We start from the raw sequence: 23,605 nt of genomic DNA on the forward strand, positions 1-23,605 counted from the left end.
ATTTCAGTTTGGAGTACCTGATTGGGTTAGGTATGGGAAGTTGGCTTTAATATATCAGAGGCGAGGAAGAGGAGTTAGCATGGAGTTGAAGGGCTTATGACAGAGTTTGTGCAGTTTAGCGTGCAAGATTTGCACAATTTAAGGGGCAAGTCACTCTCAGAGATTCAGATTCGGATTCCTCAAATGTAAATAGCAGTCACTTCATTGAGTTGCTGCGAAGTTTTAAATGGACTAGCTAAGCTCTAAAGCAGTCCATGTCATAGTGTGATCTGAGAGTGCTCCAGCATCACCTGGGAACTTGTTAAAAATGCGGAAACTCGGGTCCCATCCCAGACTTGCGGATCAGGAAACCCTGAGGGAGGCCCCAATCAGTGTGTTAGCAAGGCCTGCAGGTGATACGCATTAAAGTTTGAGCACCACTGCTCCAAAGAATTACACCAGTGTTCGTTACTTAGATTAACCAAAGTGGGAGGCCGAGGAGCAGACCTGAGGCAGGAGACAGGGCCATTTGAAAGAAAATTGGGAGCAGCCAGGTTGCAATGTGGGGATACCCTTGATTAGGTCTCTGGGACCTCCGAGGAATGCCACTCCAAGGAGCCGCGCGGACTCCAGGCACCTGCAGGTGGCGCTGGACGGGGCACTGACATGGAGGCGGGGTCTGCAGCCAGAGAGCAGGCTTTGGACTCCCAGGGCTTGGACGCCGCGTGGGGCTGGCACTTCTCCGCAGCAGTTGCGCCGCAACTTACCGTCCGGACGGTTGCGCCTAGAAGCGGGTGAGTCCCTAGAATCGTCCCAGCTCGCCGCTTGCTCCCCGTCTCCGGGTGCCCCTGGGAGGGCGGGCGCGGGCTCCCAGTCTAGGGAAGGGTGTAGCGGGTTGCAAGCCTCCCAGCCCTGGGGCGGAGGCGCTCCGGGGAGAGTGTAGCTCAATTCTCCCCTTATGCGCGGCTCCAGGACGCGCTGCCCTCCTGCCTAGCTCTCCCCGGAGCACACTGCTCCGTTGTGGCCGGTCCAGGGGCTGGGAGCCAGGGACCCACAAGGAAGTCTTTTCGTTGGGGCTTGGGGAGTATGATGGGTTATTAAGTTTGTCCTTCGGTTGGGTTCTGATGGCAAGTTTTCCAGCTTGGCAAAATCGCGGCGGGTTTGCATAGCATTGATGAATGGTACATAGTGCTTAAAATCGTGTGACTTGACTTAAGGTTTCCTAGTAACAGGAAGTTTTCATTTTAAGTTCTGGGAACATTAGTCCTACTCTTTCAGGATCTGGTTTGAGATTCAAGTTCTCTCCAAATAGTGGATCAAGGCTTCATATATGTCATGGGTCAAACCCACCAGAAGGGGTTTATAGACATAAACATTTACAAACACTTCTAAATTTCTTTCCCTGTATTAAAAAAAAAAAAAATCCCACAATATCCTGACATTGACTAAGATTTATTTAACACAGATATTAAGCAATGCTTTAAAAAAAAAAAAAGAAAGAAAGAAAACCAGCCCAGTGAAAAAAACATCTTCTCTTTACATAGTTAAATGTGGTGAAACAAGTATATGCTTGAAAGATTAGAAGGTTTGGAAATGCAAAGCAATTCATATTGTATTCTAGTCATCCAGTTTCTTCATATTCTAAACTCTTTGACAAAAACATGAGTCAGTTGGGCTGTGTCAATATTTAGCAGGAACATCAGGTCAGCAGCCATCCTGGTACAGCAAAACAGAACAGTCGCATCAAAAATATGTTTTGCTTTTTAAATGGGATGAAAGTTAGAGAACTTTGGGTCAAATCTGGAGTTCCAAACATCTGAACACTATGTAGTTTCCTGGGTTTTTTTTTTCTTTCATGAAAAGATTTTACTGTAGAATTTAAATTATACATTTGGTTAATGTCTGATGGAAACCAACATATTTGATTTGACTGGTATTTTATTTTCTTGGTTTCTGGCACAAATCTAACTGTGGACCACAGAGCCAACAGGCTCCCTCACTGCCCTGGACTTTTCCTTGGCCTTGCTCTTCAGTATGGTCTTCCTACAGTGCAGATGAATGGGTGGATACTTCTCCAAGGCCACTTTGCCTTTTCACCCAGATTCTGTATGAAGTGGCCCTCACTCAGCAAATGCTGCCAACTTGCTTGACGCCCCAGGACCAGGTCTGCAAGAGAGCCCTCACCCTTTCCGTGCCACAATCTGTCCATAAAACTGCCTTCCTTTAGAATTCATTGCATTACCATGCTGTTAGTTGTTGAAATTTCTGCCCTCTCCCCTAGACTTTGAGGTTTTGAGAGCAGAGGCTCCATCTCATTTAACTTCACATTCCCACTGCCTAATATTATTGTTAGAATAACAGAATAGAATAACAATAGAATTAATGAGTTTATATTGAGTAAGTGTAGATTTGTGTGTTAACATCTTTGCCATCCTACAACTCAGAGTTAAAACATCTAAACGTAGTGCATTATATTTTGTTCGATTACAGTAGATAAAACTTCTATTCTTATTCATAGACACACACCCACCTCCCAGAGTACTCTATAATGTTGGTTAAATCACTAAATGATTTGGAATAATATTTATTAAGGAAATAAACTGTGAGCTCCTCCAGAACAGACATAAAGTCTCATTTCTTTTTCCTCAGTGTCTATTATAAAGTTGAGTTCCATAAATATCTGATGATTGGCATATGCTTTACTCAGGAGTCTTTAAAATGCCAGCGATAGATACCCTATTGAAACTAAAGCAAAAAAGGAAAAGTATTGGCTTGTGTGACTGAAAAATTCATTATCTGGTCTCCGGAACTCTAAATACTTAAAATATATCACCAGGACTCTTCTGTGTCTTTCCCCATTTCTTGCTTGTACTTTCATGTGTTGGCTTTCTCCTGTTCTGTTGAAGGTATCTTCCTCCTTATGGCATGTAGAAGAAAGCATAGAAGGCTTCAATCATCCCAACTTAAAAACATGTTAAGGACATCTCTTTATCTTCCACTTCCATATATAAATATCAGAGAGGGACTCTAATAATTCAACTATGGTTGTATGCCATCTGTAAGCCAATCAGTGCCATCAAGGAAACAGAGAACTGTGATTAGCCAAGACTGAGTCATATGCCAAAGGAGGGCCATTTCTCCAAATGGAGAAAATGTGGGCAGAACAAAACAAATATCCTCAGCATGAACACTGCAAATTTTCAAGATAGATAATATATGGAAAATGTTCTCAGAGCACTTCAACAAAGGCAAATGGTTGGCATTATATAAAGATGGCTCCTCTTTTTTGAGAAAAGCAAACCTTTAAAAGTTGGAGAATGCGGGCGCCTGGGTGGCTCAGTCAGTTAAGCATCTGACTTCGGCTCAGGTCATGATCTCACAGTTCCTGAGTTTGAGCCCCACATCAGGCTCTGTGCTGACAGCTTAGAGCCTGGAGCCTGCTTCAAATTCTGTCTCCCTCTCTTCCTGCTCCTCCCCCGCTCATGCTCTGTCTCTCTCTCCTTCAAAAATAAATAAAAACATTAAAAGAAATTTTTTTAATAAATGAAAGTTGGAGAATGTTTAAAGTATTTTAAGCTACTCCTGGAAACAACTTTGCACTTAATAAAGTATTATAGGTGGTCTAAAATTCAGGAACACTTGGAATGTTTCTGTCAGTCAAGTTGTTGTATATCTAATCTGTTTTTCTCATTGAAGTGCAAATTGGTGAGGTAGTCCTCAGAAATAAATTTAGAACTAATAAAAAACAGTGAATAATACTGTCATGTTTCTCTTCCTTAAAAAAAAAAAAAAATAATAATGCCACCCCAAGCCTGAGGAGGACCTGTGAAGGGTGTTAAGAAAGAGATTCTTTTGTCAGGCAGGAAGTTTGGAGAATTAGCATGTCAATGATTGAACACGATTCAACAACCCCTGTGGAAATATACTAACAGTTCATGTCTTACCTACAAAAACCAACCTGTTACTCCAATGAGAAAATGACACTCTGAACATACAGCTTTTGGTCCTTTATGCCACTATCAGGGTCCACCTTTCCAAAAGTGTCTGTTCTGTTTACTGTCTGAACCTCAGAATACATTGTCCCCATAAAGTCATTTAATTATTTCAGATTCCAGTATCAACCCCAAAAGTCTATTCAACCCAACTTCCTAAAGGATAATCTTACATCAGCCAATTCCAACCTCTACTGATAGCATTGTGCCTCAAAAAAAAAAAAAAAAAGCATTCCTAATTCTATTTACCTTTGAGCAGAGTTGGCTTTCCTCTAAATGAGCACCAGGAGTCAACTTCTCCTAAAATAAAAGGTGACATCTGACTCTTTGAATTCCCTATAGACATGTTTGTCACTCATTGCACCAATAGTCAACAAAGAAAAGCAGTTACTGTTGACACAAGGGCACTAGTTTGAGATTCTTACAGATTATGTGAGGTTAAATAGTAAATCAGTCACTATCTGTATTTTAATTATATTTTCTAGGCCACTCTCATCCTAATGTGAGTAAATTTTTCATATTGCCCTATCTATCCAACATTAGGCTCAAAGAAGATAATTGTGTTTTCATAGGTGGCTGAAGCAATTCTATTTTACAGAATTAATGGAGAACAGACAAGACATTACAAACCAAGAACCTTGGACAATGAAACCTAGGAGAAATCTAGAAGAAGATGATTATTTGGTAATATAATAATAATAATTAATTAAAATCTAGAAACATGATTTTAATGCTGTCCTCCATCTCCTAGGGTTGTAAAAGTGATTTTCACCCTAGCTGCCTGATATCTTGACTCTGATTCCTGTCACTGATATTGTGATGGGTGAAGGTATAGCGTGGTATGTAAGAGAAAGTCTACCTTGATTGACTTGTCATGGACTTAGTTGAATAACCTCAAATAAGTCACTGAAAATCCTGGGTCTTGGTTTTTCAATAAAATGAGAGAGTTGGACTAGTTCATCTCCAAGGCCCTTCCAATTCCTTCTAACATAGTGTGGGTCTAAATTTGTAGAAAGAGTCACCAGTGCCCATATAACAGTAATTTTGTGAGCATGCATTTTTTTTCCATAGGTATTATGGCAGCTTACCAAGAGATCATCAAGTTAATTGATGATTCACCATTTAAACAAATAAATTCCATTTTGGAATAAGAATCATTTGTCCCACTTTTGTGCCACCTTACATTACTCGACTGAAAAAGTGTTGGAAATTTTTTGTTCCAAACCCTTTTCGCCTTTCTAAATGGTATTGCCTGCAGTTGTTACAGAAATTATTTTACCTTAATTATTTTAATAGGAAAAATAGTATATATAATAATTATATTAGTGTTACTTATTTATATTATTTTTGTTAATTATTTTAATGGGAATAATAAGATAGAACTACCACACATTCTATAAAATAAGTGTGCATAAAATAAAATCACCTTCATTTTTCAAGTTAACCATCTTACCTGCTGTTCTATAAATCTTCATCATTAACCAGAAAATTGATCTCAGTCGACTGTACTTAGATTGTTTTAACATGCAGAGATGACAGAAGCTGTATCATGCTCAACTCCCTTCTAAATGGAGCACCTGGAAAAAGCATTGGATGTAACAGTGATTTATCACTGAAAGTAAAAGTCAAATGGCAAGAGGCTACTTTTAAACACTAAAAATGATAGAGAACTATGTGAATTAAGGTTATTCTGCATAAAATGAGGAAATGAACAAGATCATGACTAATATTTTGAGCACTAAAATTTTATGGTTCTACATATAGAGCTCTAAGAAATGAGAAATAACATACTGGGTGAAAAAGTAAATTTATTAATTAAAACAATACAATATGAAACATTCTAAGTTCTTATTGAGAAGTGTTGTGTTGTTTTGTTTTGTTTTGTTTTGTTTTACCTCGCTGGTGTATCAGTCAGTTGGGGAAATGACCAAATATTCAAAGCATTCTTCTTTTGAGTTGTTGACTGCTTAGAAATGCAACTGGGTAAAGAAGTATAACTTTCTTAGGAAATAGATCATCCCTATGGGATTTAACTACTTATATAAACTTTGCACCTTCTGATAGAGTAGTTGACAATCACTAATTACACAAATGAGATATTTTAGAAATATAAAATCAAAGTATATCATGATGGAAATTAGATATTTTCATAATCGTAATGACTGTATTCTTCTTGATCCTTTGTACTTGACTTAATGAAGAATTCACTCTTTAATTCTTTGTGGAGAGTTGCCCAGTAACCAATAAAAATATTATAAAACAAATACAACTATCTATGTAACCTACAAGTATTATTTTTACCTGAATTTTTTTTTAAGTTTTTCAATTTTAGTTTCCCACTTACATTATTCTATTCTTTGGTGCCTTCAACATAGAAACACAATGGTGTGAGCTTTAATGGAGATTATCTTCGGTCTTAAAGCATGTATCCTTCTGTCTTACAGAAAAATGAGTAACAGAAACTAATGGAGAACCCTAGAGGCATGTGGGTGGCTCAGTAGGTTAAGAATCCAACTCTTGGTTTCGGCTTGGGTCATGACCTCACAGTTCGTGAGATCGAGTCCCGTGTTGGGTTCTATGCTGGCAGTGCAGAGCCTGCTTGGGATTCTCTCTCCCCCTCTCTGCCCTTCCCCACTTATGCTCTCTCTCTCTCTCTCTCTCTCTCTCTCTTTCAAAAAATAAATAAATAAAAAATTTTTTTAAATTTATAATGGAGAATCCTAACATAGCTAAGTCTACCTTTGATCAGTGCTACATAGGACTATGACATCTTCAGCTAACCAGTATCCAAAAGCAAGGTTCTGAATGTCCTTTTTTACTAATAAGCACAATGAGCAAAATAAGTAATTAGTTGAAAGGAAATCCCATTATTTTGTTTAATTTTTAAATGTTTATTTTCTTTCCATTGTAGAATAAGGACTCAGGCGAGACCAGCATGCTAAAAAGACCTGTGCCTTTGCACATGCACCAAACAACCCATTTTGATGAATTTGATTGCCCCGCGGAGCTTCAACACAAACAGGATCTCTTTCCAAAGTGGCGCTTGCCAATTAAAATTGCTGCTATTGTATCATCTCTGACTTTTCTTTACACTCTTCTGAGGGAAATAATTCATCCTTTTGTAACTTCTCATCAACATTATTTTTATAAAATTCCAATCCTGGTCATCAACAAAGTCTTGCCAATGGTTTCCATCACCCTCTTGGCACTGGTTTATTTGCCAGGTGTGATAGCAGCAGTTGTACAGCTTCATAATGGAACCAAATATAAGAAATTTCCACATTGGTTGGATAGATGGATGTTAACAAGAAAACAGTTTGGGCTTCTCAGTTTCTTTTTTGCTGTACTGCATGCGATCTATAGTTTATCCTATCCAATGAGGCGATCCTACAGATACAAGTTGCTAAACTGGGCATATCAACAGGTAGGTGACAATATTGATAATATCACTAAACTAAAAAGTCTAAGTCATCTACAGATTAACTGTATCTTATTTTAATATCAATACCCCAAACCTGTCTTGAAATGCTGTGCTGGGAATGTAATCTGCATTTTTAAATGTTTTAGTGTAACTCTTCATTGGGGCTTGTTATAAATAGTTTTACGCTGAGGATTTTTTTTTTTTCAGTTGAAAATAGTAAACTACAATTTGAACAACATAAATACGTGTTTTGTTCATGGACAGGGCCACACAGCAACCTTCTGCCACCCTCATGAGATTACTTTGTAACTCTAATTGTTCTTCACCACACAAGCATGCACATTACAATTCTAAGCATCAAATAACTATTACGTAAATTAATAAAACAGATTATGTAAATGTTGCATTCAAGGAAAGAGACTGATGTCTCCTATGTCACTTCACTTAGAGGAATGCAAAAAAAAGTCACAGATTTGTGGAGGCTCCAAGTTAGTAGGCCCTCCCGTCATAGACGGAATGTAGAAAGAAGGAGGCTCATCTGCCAGAAACCAATGTTGTTTGCATGCCTTTCCTCTTTTTACCCTCTGGTAGGTCCAACAAAATAAAGAAGATGCCTGGATTGAGCATGATGTTTGGAGAATGGAAATTTATGTGTCTCTGGGAATTGTGGCACTCGCAATACTGGCTCTTTTAGCTGTGACATCTATTCCATCTGTGAGCGACTCTCTGACATGGAGAGAATTTCACTATATCCAGGTAAATTATATATAAAAGAACTCTGGCCCCACAGAGAGGCAAATCTTTTTGTGCTTATAATATCATCAAGTATATTGACTTTACACCATAAAAAAGTAACAGATGGTTTTCCAATAGCAAAAATCCCACACTTGTTCCAATCAATAACGTGCTCTCCAATCATTTTTCCCTGTTGCTTCTAAATAGAAGTGTTTTCTAGACATAAATAAAAAGGCATTACTCGAAGAAAAATATTCTAACATTTGAAACTTGTTAGACAATTTTCTATTCACCTACTAACTACAAAGGTGATATTTTAGGAATTTAATATCCACAGTTTTTAAGTTCCCCCAAAATGAAAATATTCTTTTGCCTGTCCCCTGATTTTATTTATGCCTTTTAAGTTACAGAGCTTGGTACTATCCATAAAAAAGCATCTCTCCTTGAAATACGGAGTTTTATCTACCGAAGATATTCTAATATCTAATTTTAAAGGCTGCTTTTTCCAACTTCCATTTCATGTAGCTCTCTCACTGGAAGTTGCTGTATTCTTGGAATTCAAAACTGTCTCAGATTTACTGAGGTTAATCTGCTAGTGGTAGATTACACCCTAAGAAGAGCAATGTGCCAGAATTCACAGGGGGGATTCATGTCTGACCAGAGTCAAAGGACTACATTTAATTTAGTCACAGGCATTGCCAAGATTTTTTAAAGTATATTGCTTTAGCTTTTATGGGTGGGCATTTTTGGAAATTCCCACAAAGTCAGACATTCCCCACTATCTCTTCTACAGGTCTATACATATACTTCTACAGACACTTTATCAGGACATCTGATGAGGTTGGAAAATATGTCTCCATCTGAATTTTTCCAGTGGAGCTCAGAAATGGCACCACATTTTCCAAGCACAGTGTTTGCTGATTTTGTAGGCTCAGCATGATAGGCATTAGAGTTCTCCATTCCTCATTAAATAACTTTCTTCTTACATTTGCTCTGCCTGTCACACATATGCTGAGCATCGCTTCTCAGATTTAATTAGGAATTCACACACCGCATCTTGACATTCCAGCCCATTCCCACTATGTACACAATACCTAACCCATAATAAGAATACAGTACATACTTGGTTAACTTGATCTTCAACCAATCACATGTATTTTTCAATTAATAACCTAGAAACTTTTCATTTACAATTCAAGAACTAGTTACTGCATGATTTACCTTGGAGATTTATATTTGAAAATATAAACTTAGCTATTTGATTGTATTCGTTGGGGCTTAAGAGTGCTTACTGCTGAATAATTGTGAGTTGGATTCATTCTGGCAGGCTAATGACCATTTCCAGTAAAATGAATTGAAGTCAAAACTTATCTGGAAAAGCTATTGTCAGAATGCCATAAAATTACGTAGGTGAACAACTGTTTTTAAGCAACTTTTTCTGGATAGTGCCGGGTATCCCAGTGCAAGTTGAAAATTTTCTTCACATCTTCATGTCTCTATGTGTTGTTCAAACAGTAGAAATAATTGTTGGTGTTTTTCTACTTTATCAGGATGTTTGATTTTTAACATGGGCCAAGTTTATTCACTTTAGTATCCATGTACCAAAATCAGAGTCACTTACTTTAGTTGCTTTCATAATTGGTAAAGATCACTAATACCAAATTGATTTTTGCACTAATCTTCAGTCAACCCATTAATATTTACTGAGCACCCAAAATGTACAAATCATTGTGTTGATTCTGCAGGGACCCTGTGATGAGTAAGAGTCCCTGATCGTAGATGTCTCTTGATAGAATGAAGGCAAATGCTCAAGAGACAAAGCGCCATCAAATAAATGTCATAAGACAAATGAAAAAAATGTGGAGAAAAGGAAGACAGTGTTATTGATTGGCTGAGACTGAGAGGAGATTGATTGTGGATTCTCTTAAATAACCTGGGGACAAAGACATTACCCAAAGTAAGGCAGGGATATGTGAAAAGAATGGAAAGATGTGAGTGGACATTATTGACAAATATGATAGGGAAATAAACACAGGTGAATGAAAGAATTGCCAAGCAGCAGAATATATCCAGAAAAGGTCAGAAAAAATAAACTCTTACTGAACCAATCCCACCAACATAATCTTTTTTTTTCTTTTGCAGAGCAAGCTAGGAATTGTTTGCCTTCTGCTGGGCACTATACATGCATTGATTTTCGCCTGGAATAAATGGGTAGATATAAAACAATTTATATGGTATACACCTCCAACTTTTATGATCGCTGTTTTCCTTCCAATTGTTGTCCTGATTTGTAAAACCATACTATTCCTGCCATGCTTGAGGAAGAAGATACTAAAGATTAGACATGGTTGGGAAGATGTCACCAAAATTAATAAAACCAAGATGTCTTCCCAGTTGTAGAACTACTGTTTACAAACATTTTTGTTTGATACTGATGTATTTTACCATAAACATTTCAAATTTGTATTTGTTTAATAAAATGACCACTTGAGGGTCTTCATGTATCTCTTTGGTTAGGAGTCATGAGTTTGAAATATGTGTAGTTCTTTGTAGTTTGATTCAAAGCAATAAATAAAATAATCTTCAGCACATTCTCTATGTTCAGTAGAACTAACCATAATAAAACAATCGCATCTGATTTGTCAGAATGTATAGCATATTTATAAATAACAAAAGGCCATGAAGTACAAGTCCTTACTACTCACTAAAAGATATCATGAGCCATTAAAAAATGTATTATCTGAATCTACCATGCAAGTATATCTAGTATTTATGATTGTTGTTAAAGAAGTTTCATTTTCCTGTAGTGCCTGGGTGGCTCATCAGTTAAGTATGTGACTCTTGAATGCAGCTCAGGTCATGACCCCAGGGTCATGGAATCAAGTCCCATGTGGGGCTCCGCACTGAACATGGAACCTGCTTGAGATTCTCTCTCTCTCTCTCTCTCTCTCTCTCTCTCTCTCTCTCTCTCTGCCCTTTCCCACCCCACTCATGTGCATGCTTTCTCTCTCCTCTTTCTCTCAAAAGTAAAAAAAAAAATTCAAAAAGAAGTTCCTTTTCCTGTAACTGGGTGTTATTCATGAAACAACAAACACAAAAAAACACAGATTCTGTCTATACAAGTAAAGAAACAGAATAATATCAGATATATGTCCAGGCAAAATAAAGGTCAGGCTCTCCAGGAGAAAAAGTAAATTCACTCTTCTCTATATGAGTTATGTAGAACTCAGTTGAACATAATACACTGGTAAAACCTTGAACCTGTTCCTTAGAGAGCAACGTAGACATCTGCTGTCAGGACTCTGCAACCCAATAGACTGTACTTCACAGGTTTTTTATAATTAGCAAAACTAACCACCAACCATATCTTTTATGTAGATAAACGATTTGTTATGATTAAAAACAACAGAACTAATGCTAAAGATACAAATTAGGAAAATAGTACATTCACTGAGTGTTCATTTAAAAAAAAAATTTATTCTGTTACAAAGGACTATTCTGTATTATTACATGGGGACCAAGGAGGCTTCTGGAATATAAATTTGAGTTCTATGCACTATTGAGATTCAGACTTACAGAAACAGATCTATGTCTGCAGATAGTGAAGAAGAGTTCAGAGTGGCACAATTGGAAACAGCAGAAAGTAGTGCCCTTGAGAAATAATTCACCATTAGAGAAGAAGGAATTTAGGGCTCTAGAATTGCAAAGCAGATCCTTCAGGGGGATATAACAATGGTTCACTTAACTAAGCATGTGATACATGTCATACCCTTACCAAGCAGCCCTGGGATGCATCAATCAAGTGCTTGCCCTCTCAACTGCATTTCGTGATGCCATAGTGGCAGCATCTCCAGGACTGAGAGGAAGAACTTGAGCTCCAGCCTTCTGGCAACAAGACATCATGGCGGCTGCAGCTTAGGAAACAATCCACAATATTACAAAGACAGTAATTTTTTTAAATGAAGATTGTTACTGAGAGGATAGATAGGAGAGTTAATGACATATGATAGGAAGACAGAATTTGCAGGAATTCATTACCAATAGAATATGAGGAGTGAGGGAGGAGAAGGTATTTAGAATGGGAATTCTAGGATTTGGTTAGCAGAGAATGATGCCATGGTATTATTTACAATAGCCAAGGTGTAGAAGCAACCCAAGTGTCCGTCCACAGATGATAAATAAAGATGTGGCATACATATATACAAGGACATATTACTCAGCCATAAAAAAAGAATGAAATCTTGCCACTTAAAACAATTTGCAGTGGATGCAATCTGGAGGGTATACTGCTAAGTGAAATAAGTCAAAGAGAAATACCATATAATTTCACTCACATGTGGAAATTAAGAAAGCAAACAAACAAAGGAAAAGTCAGACATAAAAACAGACTCTTAAATATGGAGAACAAACGTGGTTGCCAAAGGGGAGTTGGGTGGAGGGTTGGGTGAAATAGGTGAAGGGAATTAAGTGTACACTTAGCGTGATGAGCCCTGAGTAATGTATAGAATTGTTGAATCACTATACTATACACCTGAAACTAACATAACACTGTATGTTATACTGGAATTTTAAAAATAAGTATAAATGAATGAATGGATGGATGGATGGATGATGCCATGAAACAGAACAGGGAATTCTACAAGAGAAGATTTTTTTTTTCAATTTTTTTTTTTTTTTTTTTTTTTAATATTTGGGAGAGAGACAGAGCATGAACGGGGGAGGGGCAGAGAGAGAGGGAGACACAGAATCAGAAACAGGCTCCAGGCTCCAAGCCATCAGTCCAGAGCCTGACGCGGGGCTCGAACTCACGGACTGCGAGATCGTGACCTGGCTGAAGTCGGAGGCTTAACCGACTGCGCCACCCAGGCGCCCCGAGAAGATTTTTAAAATAAAACAAAAACTGTGAGTGTGTTCCGTATGTTGTATGCTGTGTACAATCATCTCAGTTGCCAAGGCATGCGGTGTGGTGTTTTAGTTTCAGCATATACACACGTTAACTATGAAAGGCATACCGTTTTGGACAATGGGGGAGGGGGGAGATGAAGGTATTTCCCTGTTCCTTTGATAAGCTGATTTTCTTTTTTGAAACTTCTGATACAATTAATATGGTTGTGGAGCATAGTCATACAGGGTCTCGCCAAAGCACAAAGAACAGTACCTAGAAAAGCTGCAGGCCAGGAGCCCAAAGTCTTTCTCCTCACAGCTCTCCTTTCTACTTAAAATGAAGTCTACCTAGGGTTTATTTTCTGTAAGCACTTGTTCTTTAGGAATTTTACAGTCTTTCATTTAAAAAAAAAAAAAACTCAAAATGATGCCTTTTTATTATTTTAATAATAAATTCATTTAATGCTGTTTAAAGACAATACAAAAGAAATTTATGATTCTGATCTGATTTTCAGACCATAGACCACATGTCTGAGGAAGCCTGTAAAGAATTATGGCCTATTAAGCACAGGATCTGTAAAATTAAACATATAAATTAATAACAAAAATATGTGATTTTCATTGGTAACATTAACCCTGGAATTGTCTTCCAAGAAAATGAACACGTTTTAGTAGCTCCTTTTTCTAAAACTGGTCTTCAAAGCACAAGTGTTAGAAATTTTCCAGTTTGGACTTAATGTTAAATTTTACTCGGTTAATTAGAAGTCCTCTTTCTTCATGCCAATTTTTCCAGGTGTTTTCAAGATGCCCTTTGAAGAGGTAATAAATTATTTGATCCATTTGTGGAAAATAATCCTGTGCTTGAGTAAATTAATGAATCACTGATTTGTGACCATTACACATGACCTGAGGCTAAAGTTCAGTCCCTTCTCAGCTAATTCTACTTCTTCAGCTGGTCAGGGGGTCCTCACGTTTATTGTTAGTGAGTATGTGACATTCCCAGAACTATTAATGGATGCCCACTTTAACTGTGCCAAGAACAAGTTGCCAGTTCATGCAGCTGTAAAGTTATTGACCTGGAAGAGACCAATGAGATCACCTGAGCTGCTAATCCCTTGCCTGGAGGCATGACCTCACTGAAATGAGGCTCCCTCAGCAAAATGTTTGTATTTCTGGACAATACTAAAGAGAGAGAAAAAGGAAAAGAAAACACAAGTGCCGGTATTGTAATGTGAGGAAGCTGCTGATCTTCCAGAACCCATACTCCCCTGCACATCAGCCAGATCAGGGAGTGGCTGGTTGGACAAGATCTGAGAGTCAGAGAAACAGGAAGCTAAGCTCAGGGATTACTGATGCCTTGGCCCATGACCTGGGAAATGATTTCAGACGTCCCCTGTCTTGTAACTTGAAGCTATTACCACAAAAGATAAATATAAATGGACTTACACTGTGGAATTATACAGTGTAAGAGTTGGAAGAGTAGGTTCTATTTTCATTTTGTTAATACAACCTTTTTAAGCAAAATCCCTAAAAAAGCCCAGCGTGTAATGGAGGTCAGTGTTGGAGTGGGCTTGTAGAACCAGAAGCCGTGCCTTGTTACTTCTTCCATCCTGTTCCCAAGCCCCTGTGACAACTCAGGCTGCAGGCACACAGTTTGAAAACCACTTCTTTTTACACAGAAGAGGAAACTAATCTTTTTGTCAAAGATGACTTATTTGCAAACACAGAAACCTACTCAAAGTCTCTCAGGTAACGGAAGGAAATCTTGATAACATAAAGGGGGCACTGAGGGGCACCTGGGTGGCTCAGTCAGTGAAGCCTCTGACTTCAGCTCAAGTCATGATCTTGAGGTTCATGAGTTTGAGCCCTGCATCGGGCTCTGCACTGACAATGCAGAGCCTGCTTGGGATTCTCTCTCTCTCTCTCTCTCTCTCTCTCTCTCTCTCTCTCTCTCTCTCTCTGCCCTATCTCCCCCACAAAAAATAAACTTAAAAAAATAAATAAAAGGGAAACGCTGATGGAACCCACAGGTAAAGGGAATGATTTATCCTTCCAGGCCCTAGGGCTGGATCCCACAAGATAGGATCTAAGTGCATCTGCTTGTTCCATCTCTGCAGACAGATGTAACCATGATGTGAAGTTCAAAATGGGTTCTTCCCCTTTTCTCAAGTTTGGCAACTAGGCCCACAGCTGAGAACCAAAAGCGCTAAGTAGTCCTCCTTCTAATTTCAGAGAACAAGCAGCTGTGGATCAGATGGGGTTTGCCGAGAGGTGCTTTTCAGCAGAACCAACACTAAAACTTCTCAACAATTCACTGCCAATACCTGTAAGAGGACAGAGGGAGGGGTGAAGGCCTCCTTTGGTCTGGAAGGTGTAGGTTTATAAAAAACTATGCAGACATCTTACCTCACTTTACCTGAGCACAGATTAAACTCTTCACCTACTCTTCATCCTCACTCCAGACGGGCTTGTCTGGAAAACACATACAACTACCACACTGACAAGCTTTGCTTTAAATTGATGATAACAAATGATACGTGAACTCTCAACCCTCAGCCTACAGCCTTTGTGTGTTTCCATAGTCAGTTTGTTTTTCTTCTTGTTAAAACTGTATCATGCTGTCTCTCTGCTCCGACAATAATAACCTAATAACTTCTCCTCCTACACTCAACTGGTACTTTGTTTGTTTGTTTGTTTTGTTTTGTTTTGTTAGGAAATAGATGTACTCAAAAGAGAACTGTCTCATCTTCTAAAAAGATCTGTCTACCAATGTACCTGCACCTGGTACCTGGCACCTGCTTGGTAAAACATTGTCCGTGTCCCTAAGGCCAACTCTTCTGTTTCAGCACCAATCTCATCCCTTTTTCTGCTCAAACAGCTTATACATATCTTTCCTGTGTCATCAGTCTCCACATCTCTGCTGTAGTCTTCCCGTCAGTATGCGAGCATTACAAAATAAATAAATAAAATAGTTTGAACCCCCTCTAGTTCTTGACGTATTCCTCAGAAAACTTAAAATTCCTCCAAAGACTTGCCTACTTTCATATTAATGAATCTATTCAGCTTTCTTTTGATTAATATTTGTATGTCATATATTTTCTCATCCTATTATTTGTACCTTTTCTGTTTTCCCATATTTTTAGGTGTGTCTGTTGAGAGCAACACACAGTTATTATTTTTTATCCAATCTGGTAACCTTTGCTTTTAATGATAGCATTTAGGGGTGCCTGGGTGGCTCAGTCAGTTAAGTGTCCAACTCTTGATTTGGGCTCAGGTCATGATCTCATGATTGGTGAGATCAGTCCTCACATTGGGCTCCATGCTGCCAGAATCCCTGCTTGGAATGTTCTCTCTCTCCCTCTCTCCCTGCCACTCCCTCTCTCTCTCTCTCTTTCTCAAAATAAGTAAATAAATAAATAAATAAACAAACAAATAAATTTAAAAAAATACAAGAAAGAAAGAAAGAAAGAAAGAAAGAAAGAAAGAAAGAAAGAAAGAAAGAAAGAAAGAAAGAAAGAAAGAAAGAAAGAAAGAAAGAAAAAAAGAAACCTAGGCTGGGAGTTATTTTTTTTAGAACTTTGTAGAAAGTTCCACTGTTGTCATGAAAGAAGAGAAATCTCATTCTGTTGCTTCATGAGTTTCCTACAGCTACTTTATGATTTTTTTTCTTTTTGTCTTAGTTTTAGGTAATTTTACCATAATTGGGCTAAGTGTGGTTTTCATTCTACTTATCCTAGTTGAGGTTTTTAGTGCTTCTTGCATCTGTGGTTTGATATTCTTCAACAGACTTGGAAAACTCTCATTGTCTTTTCAAATACTGCGTATGTCCCATTTTCTCTCTCCTCTGCTTCTTCCAGGTCCCTAATTATTCACGCCAATATTCTCACTATAGCTCCTATTTTATGACATTCTTTTTGTATTTTCCATACCTTTCGTCTCTATACTTTATTCTGGCAATCACTTTTACCAATCTCATAATTCACTAATTCTCTCTTCAACTCTGTCTAATCAGTTATTAAATCCATTCACTGAGGGGTTTTTTTTTGGTTTATTTATTTATTTTAAGTAATCTCTACACTCAGTGTGGGGCTCAAACTTATGATCCTGACATCAAGAGTCACGTGCTCTTCTGACTGAGCCAGCCGGGTGCCCCCCATCCATTGAGTTTTTAATTTCCGTAACCACGTAAATTCAGTTTTAGAATTTCAGTTTGTTTGTTTTCATGGTTTACAATTTCCTGTCAAATTCCCTAATCTGTCCTTTATCTCCTTGAGTGAATTAAGAATCCTAAAGATAAGTTCATGATGCTCCTATGAGTCTATTTCTACTATTAGGAGTTTCCCCCACCCTTGGTTTTCACTCCTGTCATTTTATCTCCTCATACGACATGTTATTTTACTGATTGCCAGACACTGTATATTACGACATTGTAAAATTAATTTGAGGCTTTAAATTACGTTGTCTTACTCCATAACAAAGTTATGTTTTCTTCTGGCAGGTAGTTAAGAGCACTAGCAATGTAAGATTTCCTTAATTTCATTTTAAGAATTGAGATTATTTGAAGCTGGGCTACAGTTGCTGCCAGACTTGAACTACTTTTGATTTATATTTATTACTTAGAGTCAGTTCCTTGGGATTCAAATGCAAAATCTGGTAGAAGGTGACTACCTAGCTCTCTCCCTTGGCATACTCTGGATTACATATTTTGTCCTAACAGTCTCTTGAGGCTGTTAAAAATCCTGTTGAGTTTCTCAACCTCTCAGCTACCTCATCTAATTAAAAAATAGACTTTGGTGCTGGGTCTCTCTGAGTCTCTTTCTTCTTCCAAAACTTATTATCCTTCACCCTTTTGTTAGCTATCCAATACCTTCAGGCAAATAGTTTTTATAATTAGGCTTGTTTTTCTAGTGGTTCTCAGTATTGGTACATATAACTCAGCAAGCATTACCAGAAGCAGAAGTCACTGGAGAGAATTGACTGTTTACTGTCATCGGTCCTCTTCTTCCATTTTCTGGCTTCTATTCTGAACAGCTTTCTCTCTCACTGTTCCACTGTATGCTCTTTTGTCAAGATCACCAAGTGGTCAAGTGTCAGCCCTCATCTCATTTGCTCACCCAGTACCATTTGACAAGTTGGAGACTCTCTCTTTCTGGAAACATTTTCACTACTTGGCATCTGAGAAATCATACTCTCTCCTCCATGCTTTCTCTGTGTCTTTTGCTGGTTCCTCGTCTTCCCATCATCTCAGTTAGCAAGGTCAACTCCTTGGACCCCTTCTCTATCTACACCCACAATGTGGGTGATCTCCTTTAGACTTGTGGCTTTAAATACAAAACACTGGAAGCATATTGATGTGTCCCAAATTTCTATTTTATTTCTAGCCTTGAACTTTCACCTGATCTCCAGCATATTACCTCTAACTACCTTCTTGACAACTTTATTTGAATGTCTAAAATGCATCTCAAGCATAAAGTTCTAAAAATAAAATCTTAAGCTCCTTCCCATCTCCACCCAGTTATCCAAGATGGACACTCAGGAGTTTCTTTAATACTGCTCTTCCCTCACATTCCACATCCAATTTATCAGCAAATTCTGCTGGCTCGACCATCACAATATAATTTGTATCCAGCTGTGTCTCATTACTAAAACCCATATCAGTCCAAGCCACTGTAGTCATACTTGCTATTCCCTCTTCCTGGAAATCTCTACCTTTCCCATGATTAACTCTTTTACATCATTACATCTATGTTGAGATGTCATCTCTTCATAATGACCTTCCCTGACTGTCCTGTCTAACATAGTTCTCTTCCTGTATCACTGTCTCCTCTTCCTTGGTTTCATTTGTGTATTTCTTATTACTATCCAATATTGTATCTTGTTTAGATATAACTTGTGTTTGTCTGGTCATCTGGCTCCCCCACTCATGGGAACAGACACTGTGTCTAGTTCATGACAAGGTTCTCGTGACCTAGAACAGAGCCTGGCACATATTAAAAGCTCAATAAATACTAGTTGAGGGGCACTTGGGTGGCTCTGTTGGTTAAGCATCCGACTTTGGCTCAGGTCATGATCTCGTGGTTTGTGGGTTCAAACCTCCCATCAGACTCTGTGCTGACAGCTGAGAGTCTGGAGCCTGCTTCGGATTCTGTGTCTCCCTCTGTCTCTGCACCTCCCCCATTTGTGCTCTCTCTCTCTCTCTTTCTCTCTCTCTCTGTCAAAAATAAACACTTAAAAATAAATGAATAAATACTTGAATAAACCAACAAATGAATGGATGAATAAGGAACACAGTTGTATTGTTAAAAAATGGTTGAGATGGTGGTGTTTAGGAAATAAAAATTATTTAGATGAGTGGTTCTCAAAGTATGGTCCATAGACGAATAGTATCACATCACTTGAGAGCTTATTAAAATTGCAAATTCTGGGACACCCCCTCTAACCCCTGACCCACTGAGTCAAAAACTGGAGGTGAGGAGGCAGTCTGTATTTTATCAAGTCTTTCCATAGATTCTGTTGCAAGATAACTTTGAGAACCACTGATTTCAGGGATAGGCCAAACCTGGCCCACTGCCTGTTTTTCTAAGTAAAGTTTTATTGAAACACAGTCACTTGCATACATTTACATCTTGTCTATATATTTTTGCACTAAAACAGCATTGTCAAAAATTGCAACAGAGCCCTCATAGCTCCAAATGCCTATAATATTTACTATCTGGTCCTTCGATGACTTCTAGTTTAGATCAGCACTTTACACTGTGTCATGATGGTAGCATAAACTCATACATCTATCTCCTTCCCCACTAAATGCCACTGAAATTAAAGAAAACCTGTGGTTAAAGAAGGATACATAACAGAAAACAAGAAAGGGTGGTCTCAGTGGACCAGAAAACCTAAGGAATTTCTAATACAAAAAAAAAAAAAAAACATTTTGGGGAGGTAAGGGGAAACAGATGAGATCAGATTAACAGAAAAACAAGTGGGAGAAACTGCAACACAAGATTCAAATACAAGCTATTGCAAAAGGAAGCAAAAGTTCTTAAGAAAACCCTGAATGAGTTTTATGCTCTAAGCTAACCAAACCAAAGCAGTCCTGGAGAAATCATTGGATGAGTCATTAAAGGACCAATCAGAGAATCTGGCCAGTGACCCTTTCTTCCAAAGATCTGAACAGCTGGCCATAAACCTCATTTATAAACAAAGCTAAAAAACTTTGGGAAAGGCTCCTGGCTTCAGTGCTGGGGCCTGAGAAGCAGAGTCCAGCAAGACTTCCACAATGGCAGCAGAGGACAGAAATAGAAGGTCATCCTGACTCAAACATTTGCACCATGATAAACTGGCATGCACAGGTCTCCAAACTGAGTTCCAGAATTAGAGACTCCCAGAGTAGTTTCTGGTACTGCAGAAGCAGGACTATGTCACAAGGGAAGGGATGGGAAGCCCACTTTTACTAAGTGGACAAGCTACTTACCCGCTGTTGTAGGTAAAATTGTGTGCCTCAAAAAGATATGTTAAAGTCCTAAGCCCTGGTAGCTCGGAAAGTGACCTTATTTGGAGATAGATGATGGCAGATTTAATTAGTGAAGATGAAGTTATATGGGAGTATAATGGGCCCTTAATCCAATATGATTAGTGTCCTTTTAAGAAAAGGAGAGAGACACAGAAATGAGAAGGCCACATGAAGACAAAGAGACACACAGACCATCACAGTGAAGACAGAGGCGGAGGTGGGGTTACTTTGCTATAAGCCAAAACACTCCTGATGCTACCAGAAGACGGAAGAGGTAAAGAAGGATGCTCTCTTAGGGGCTCTGGAGGTTGCATGGCCTTGTCAATACCTTGATTTTAGATGTTTAGTCTCCAAAGCTGTGGGAGGATAAATTTCTACTTTTTTAAAGCCACTCAATTTGGGGTATTTTGTTAGGGCAGGCTTAGGAAACTAGTACACCAGCCCTCTGGACCACATATTCCACTGTGTTCCCCTTTATCACCAAAAGTGGAACCTGCCTTCATAGACAAGTAAACAGAGATTCTCATGCGGCCAAGGAAATAGATCCACACCAACAATAAGAACAGACAATCATCACCAAATATTTGAGGAAAATTAACACCATTAGAAAGGATGATCTAAGGGGTGCCTGGGTGGCTTATTTAGGCAACCGTTGTCAGCTCAGGGCATGATTTCATAGCTTGTGAGTTCGAACCTCACGCCAGGCTCTGTGCTGCCTGCTCAGAGCCTGGAGCCTGCTTAGGATTCTGTCTCCCTCTCTCTCTGCCCCTGACCAGCTCGCACTCTTCTGTCTCTCTCTCTCTCTCAAAAATAAATAAACATTAAAAAAAGAAAGAAAGAAAGAAAGAAAGAAAGAAAGAAAGAAAGAAAGAAAGAAAGAAAGAAAGAAAGGATCATCTTATTCAAATAACAGAACAACTAAACCCTACAGAAAATAATGGAGGCAACAGAATAAGACTTATATAAATAAGTATAAGTAATTTATTTGGAGAGATCTTAGAAGATACTACATTCATTAGCAAAAACAGGATTGCTATAAAAAACAGAAATAATTGGGTGCCTGGGTGGTTCAGCTGGTTGAGCTCAATTGGTTGACTTTTGATTTTGGCTCAGGTCAGGATCCCACAGTCATGGGATCAAGCCCCACATTAGGCTCCGTGCTGAGCATGGAGCCGGCTTAAGATTCTCTCTCCCTCTCCCTCTGCCCTTCTCCCTCTCTTCCCCACTTACCTGCTGTGTGCTTTCTCTCTCTCTCTCTCTCTCTCTCTCTAAAGCAAAAAGAAAGAAAAGAAAAAGAAGCAATTGGAGTTCTTTGGAATTAGATCTTCCCTGCAAAATTTTTTTAAAGCCATGCTGCATAGCACAATACTGTCTATCAGTTCAGGAAAAAAGCATGCAGAGAAGACAACACAACATATTTTGGCATGCAGAATTACATGCACATTTAAGAACATACATCAAACATCTTAAATAAAAACACTGGTAGGAAGAATGGGAATGCAAATCAGGGAGGAAGTTTTGAAAAACAAGAGAATGAAATAAGACTCTTACACAGACAAATGATAACAACATTGTGCTGTGAACTGAGGTGTTACAATTAAGCCAACTCTTTACACTCGGGATTCAAAAAGGAAAAAAAATTAAATATTAATGGAAGAATGGAATTCCAGAATAGATGTAGTTGAAGATTAATTTACAGGTTTCCAGAAGGCAGTACAAAAGAAAAAATTCATGAAATGGAAAATGTTGAAGAAAATTTAAGAGACATGGAAAAGCATCTGGGTGGTTTCAAATACCTCTCATGTAAGCTTTAGAAGGATGGAATGAAAAAAATAAAAAGAGAAAATAAATAATAAAAGAAATTTTCTGGAGCTAGAGACTGTATAGGTGTGGATTCCTGCCACCTCTCAGGCCACCAAGGATAAGGGGGAGAAAAACCAAAAACTTCTATAGGGAAAAAACAGATTATTTGCTTTAGAAAAAAAAGTATCTAAGGTTCAAGCAATTGAGCAGAGAGTAGGTGGTTATGCAGTGCTAAAATTTGGCTTTAGAAAAAAGCTGGGTAGTAGATGGTATAACTCGAAGGGGTGTCATTAATAATGAGCTAAGGATTCTAAAATTATTACTTTCCTCTTAAAGCTTCATGTTCTGACAGGAACGAGGCCATCATAATTCTGGTCTCTGCTGTAAATGAACCGGTGCCAAAATATCAATGCACTGTTGCCCAACTTTTCATATAAAATCAGTCTAACATCCATCTCACATAAGAAGCAGAGTTTATAAAATCACCTCCTAATGTCTACATATCTGTAATCCAAAATAATTTCTGCAAATTCTAATAAGTAGCATAATTTTGTATCGTAAATCCTCCATGAAGTCCCATTTTACAGATGACACAGAGGCCAAAGAGAGGAGACTCTTCCGGAATCACACAGTTGCAGGTGTCAGAAAGAGGCCTGAGACCCAGGGCCCCTGACTTTGTAGCCACTGTGTCATGCTGAGAGCTTAGCACTGATCCTTCTACGTGCTTGTGTTTGGTCTCCTCTGTGATGAAGGATGGGCATTTGTGTCATTGCAAGTGTCAGCAAAGAGTCCAGAGACTTAAAACAAGCACATTTCCCTGTATTTTGCAGAAATCCTCACCAAAGCTTACCACTCAGAGGCAGGAAATCTGAATTTGCTTCAGATGGGTGAGGGGCATAATAGTGCCGGGAAAAGGGCCACCTGAAAACCCAGGGCCAGGAATTATTCAATGACTACTAATAAATACTTTGTGGCAAAATTCTCCTTTCTGTTGGGACAGAAGGCTAGAAGCAGTTTCACACCCCCATTAATCACCACCATGATTTCCTGATTCATCTTGGTTTTCAGATCTCTGGGCCTCATAGGTAAAATTTAAACGGTAACTCTAGCAATCGTTCCTCCTCAAAGCAACCCTAGAATAATCAGCAAAATCCCGTGGACTCGTCAAAATAGTGAGGTATGCTTTTAAATTAAAAGGCACTGCGTTTTGAGAGAGAGGCAAACCATAAGAGAATCTTAAACACAGAGAACAAACGGAGAGCTGCTGGTGGGGTGTTGGGTGGG

The 23,605-nt window shown here is 38.5% G+C and overlaps 2 protein-coding genes across 17 annotated transcripts in view; one reads left to right on the forward strand and one right to left on the reverse strand.

Moving 5' to 3' along the window:
* Positions 1-465: 465 nt before the first annotated feature.
* STEAP1 (STEAP family member 1) lies at positions 466-10,718 on the forward strand. Of its 2 annotated transcripts, none has more exons than XM_003982731.4 (5): positions 466-773; positions 4,544-4,655; positions 6,883-7,395; positions 7,984-8,148; positions 10,270-10,718. In XM_003982731.4, exons 1-5 carry the CDS (start codon positions 646-648, stop codon positions 10,525-10,527), a joined length of 1,176 nt encoding a protein of 391 aa, XP_003982780.3. In that variant the 5' UTR covers positions 466-645; the 3' UTR covers positions 10,528-10,718. The 2 variants fall into 2 exon arrangements, with proteins under 2 accessions (XP_003982780.3, XP_006929225.2); XM_006929163.3 differs by having other exon boundaries at positions 642-773; positions 4,570-4,655.
* The window catches only part of FAM237B (family with sequence similarity 237 member B), a 166,508-nt gene continuing 144,399 nt past the window's right edge, over positions 1,497-23,605 (reverse strand). For 12 of the 15 annotated variants that reach the window (XR_006594850.1, XR_006594852.1, XR_006594845.1 and 9 more), the window contains 3 exons: positions 5,425-5,548; positions 4,221-4,271; positions 1,497-2,896 (listed from right to left, as the gene is read on the reverse strand). The gene's annotated coding sequence lies outside the window, so the exon portion shown is untranslated. Of the gene's footprint in view, positions 2,897-3,425; positions 3,480-4,220; positions 4,272-5,424; positions 5,549-23,605 lie in introns of those variants that run through there. The other 3 variants (XR_006594855.1, XR_006594853.1, XR_006594856.1) reach the window with 3 other exon arrangements.

This window comes from Felis catus, chromosome A2, assembly GCF_018350175.1.
Source record: "Felis catus isolate Fca126 chromosome A2, F.catus_Fca126_mat1.0, whole genome shotgun sequence".
In the NCBI taxonomy this organism is placed as follows: domain Eukaryota; kingdom Metazoa; phylum Chordata; class Mammalia; order Carnivora; family Felidae; genus Felis; species Felis catus.

Coding starts and splice junctions, on each gene's coding strand:
- STEAP1 (XM_003982731.4), top strand. CDS start 646: ATGGAGGCGGGGTCTGCAGCCAGAGAGCAGGCTTTGGACTCCCAGGGC. Junction 4,656..6,882: donor TAGAAGAAGATGATTATTTG/GTAATATAATAA, acceptor TTTCCATTGTAG/AATAAGGACTCAGGCGAGAC. Junction 8,149..10,269: donor GAGAATTTCACTATATCCAG/GTAAATTATATA, acceptor TTTCTTTTGCAG/AGCAAGCTAGGAATTGTTTG.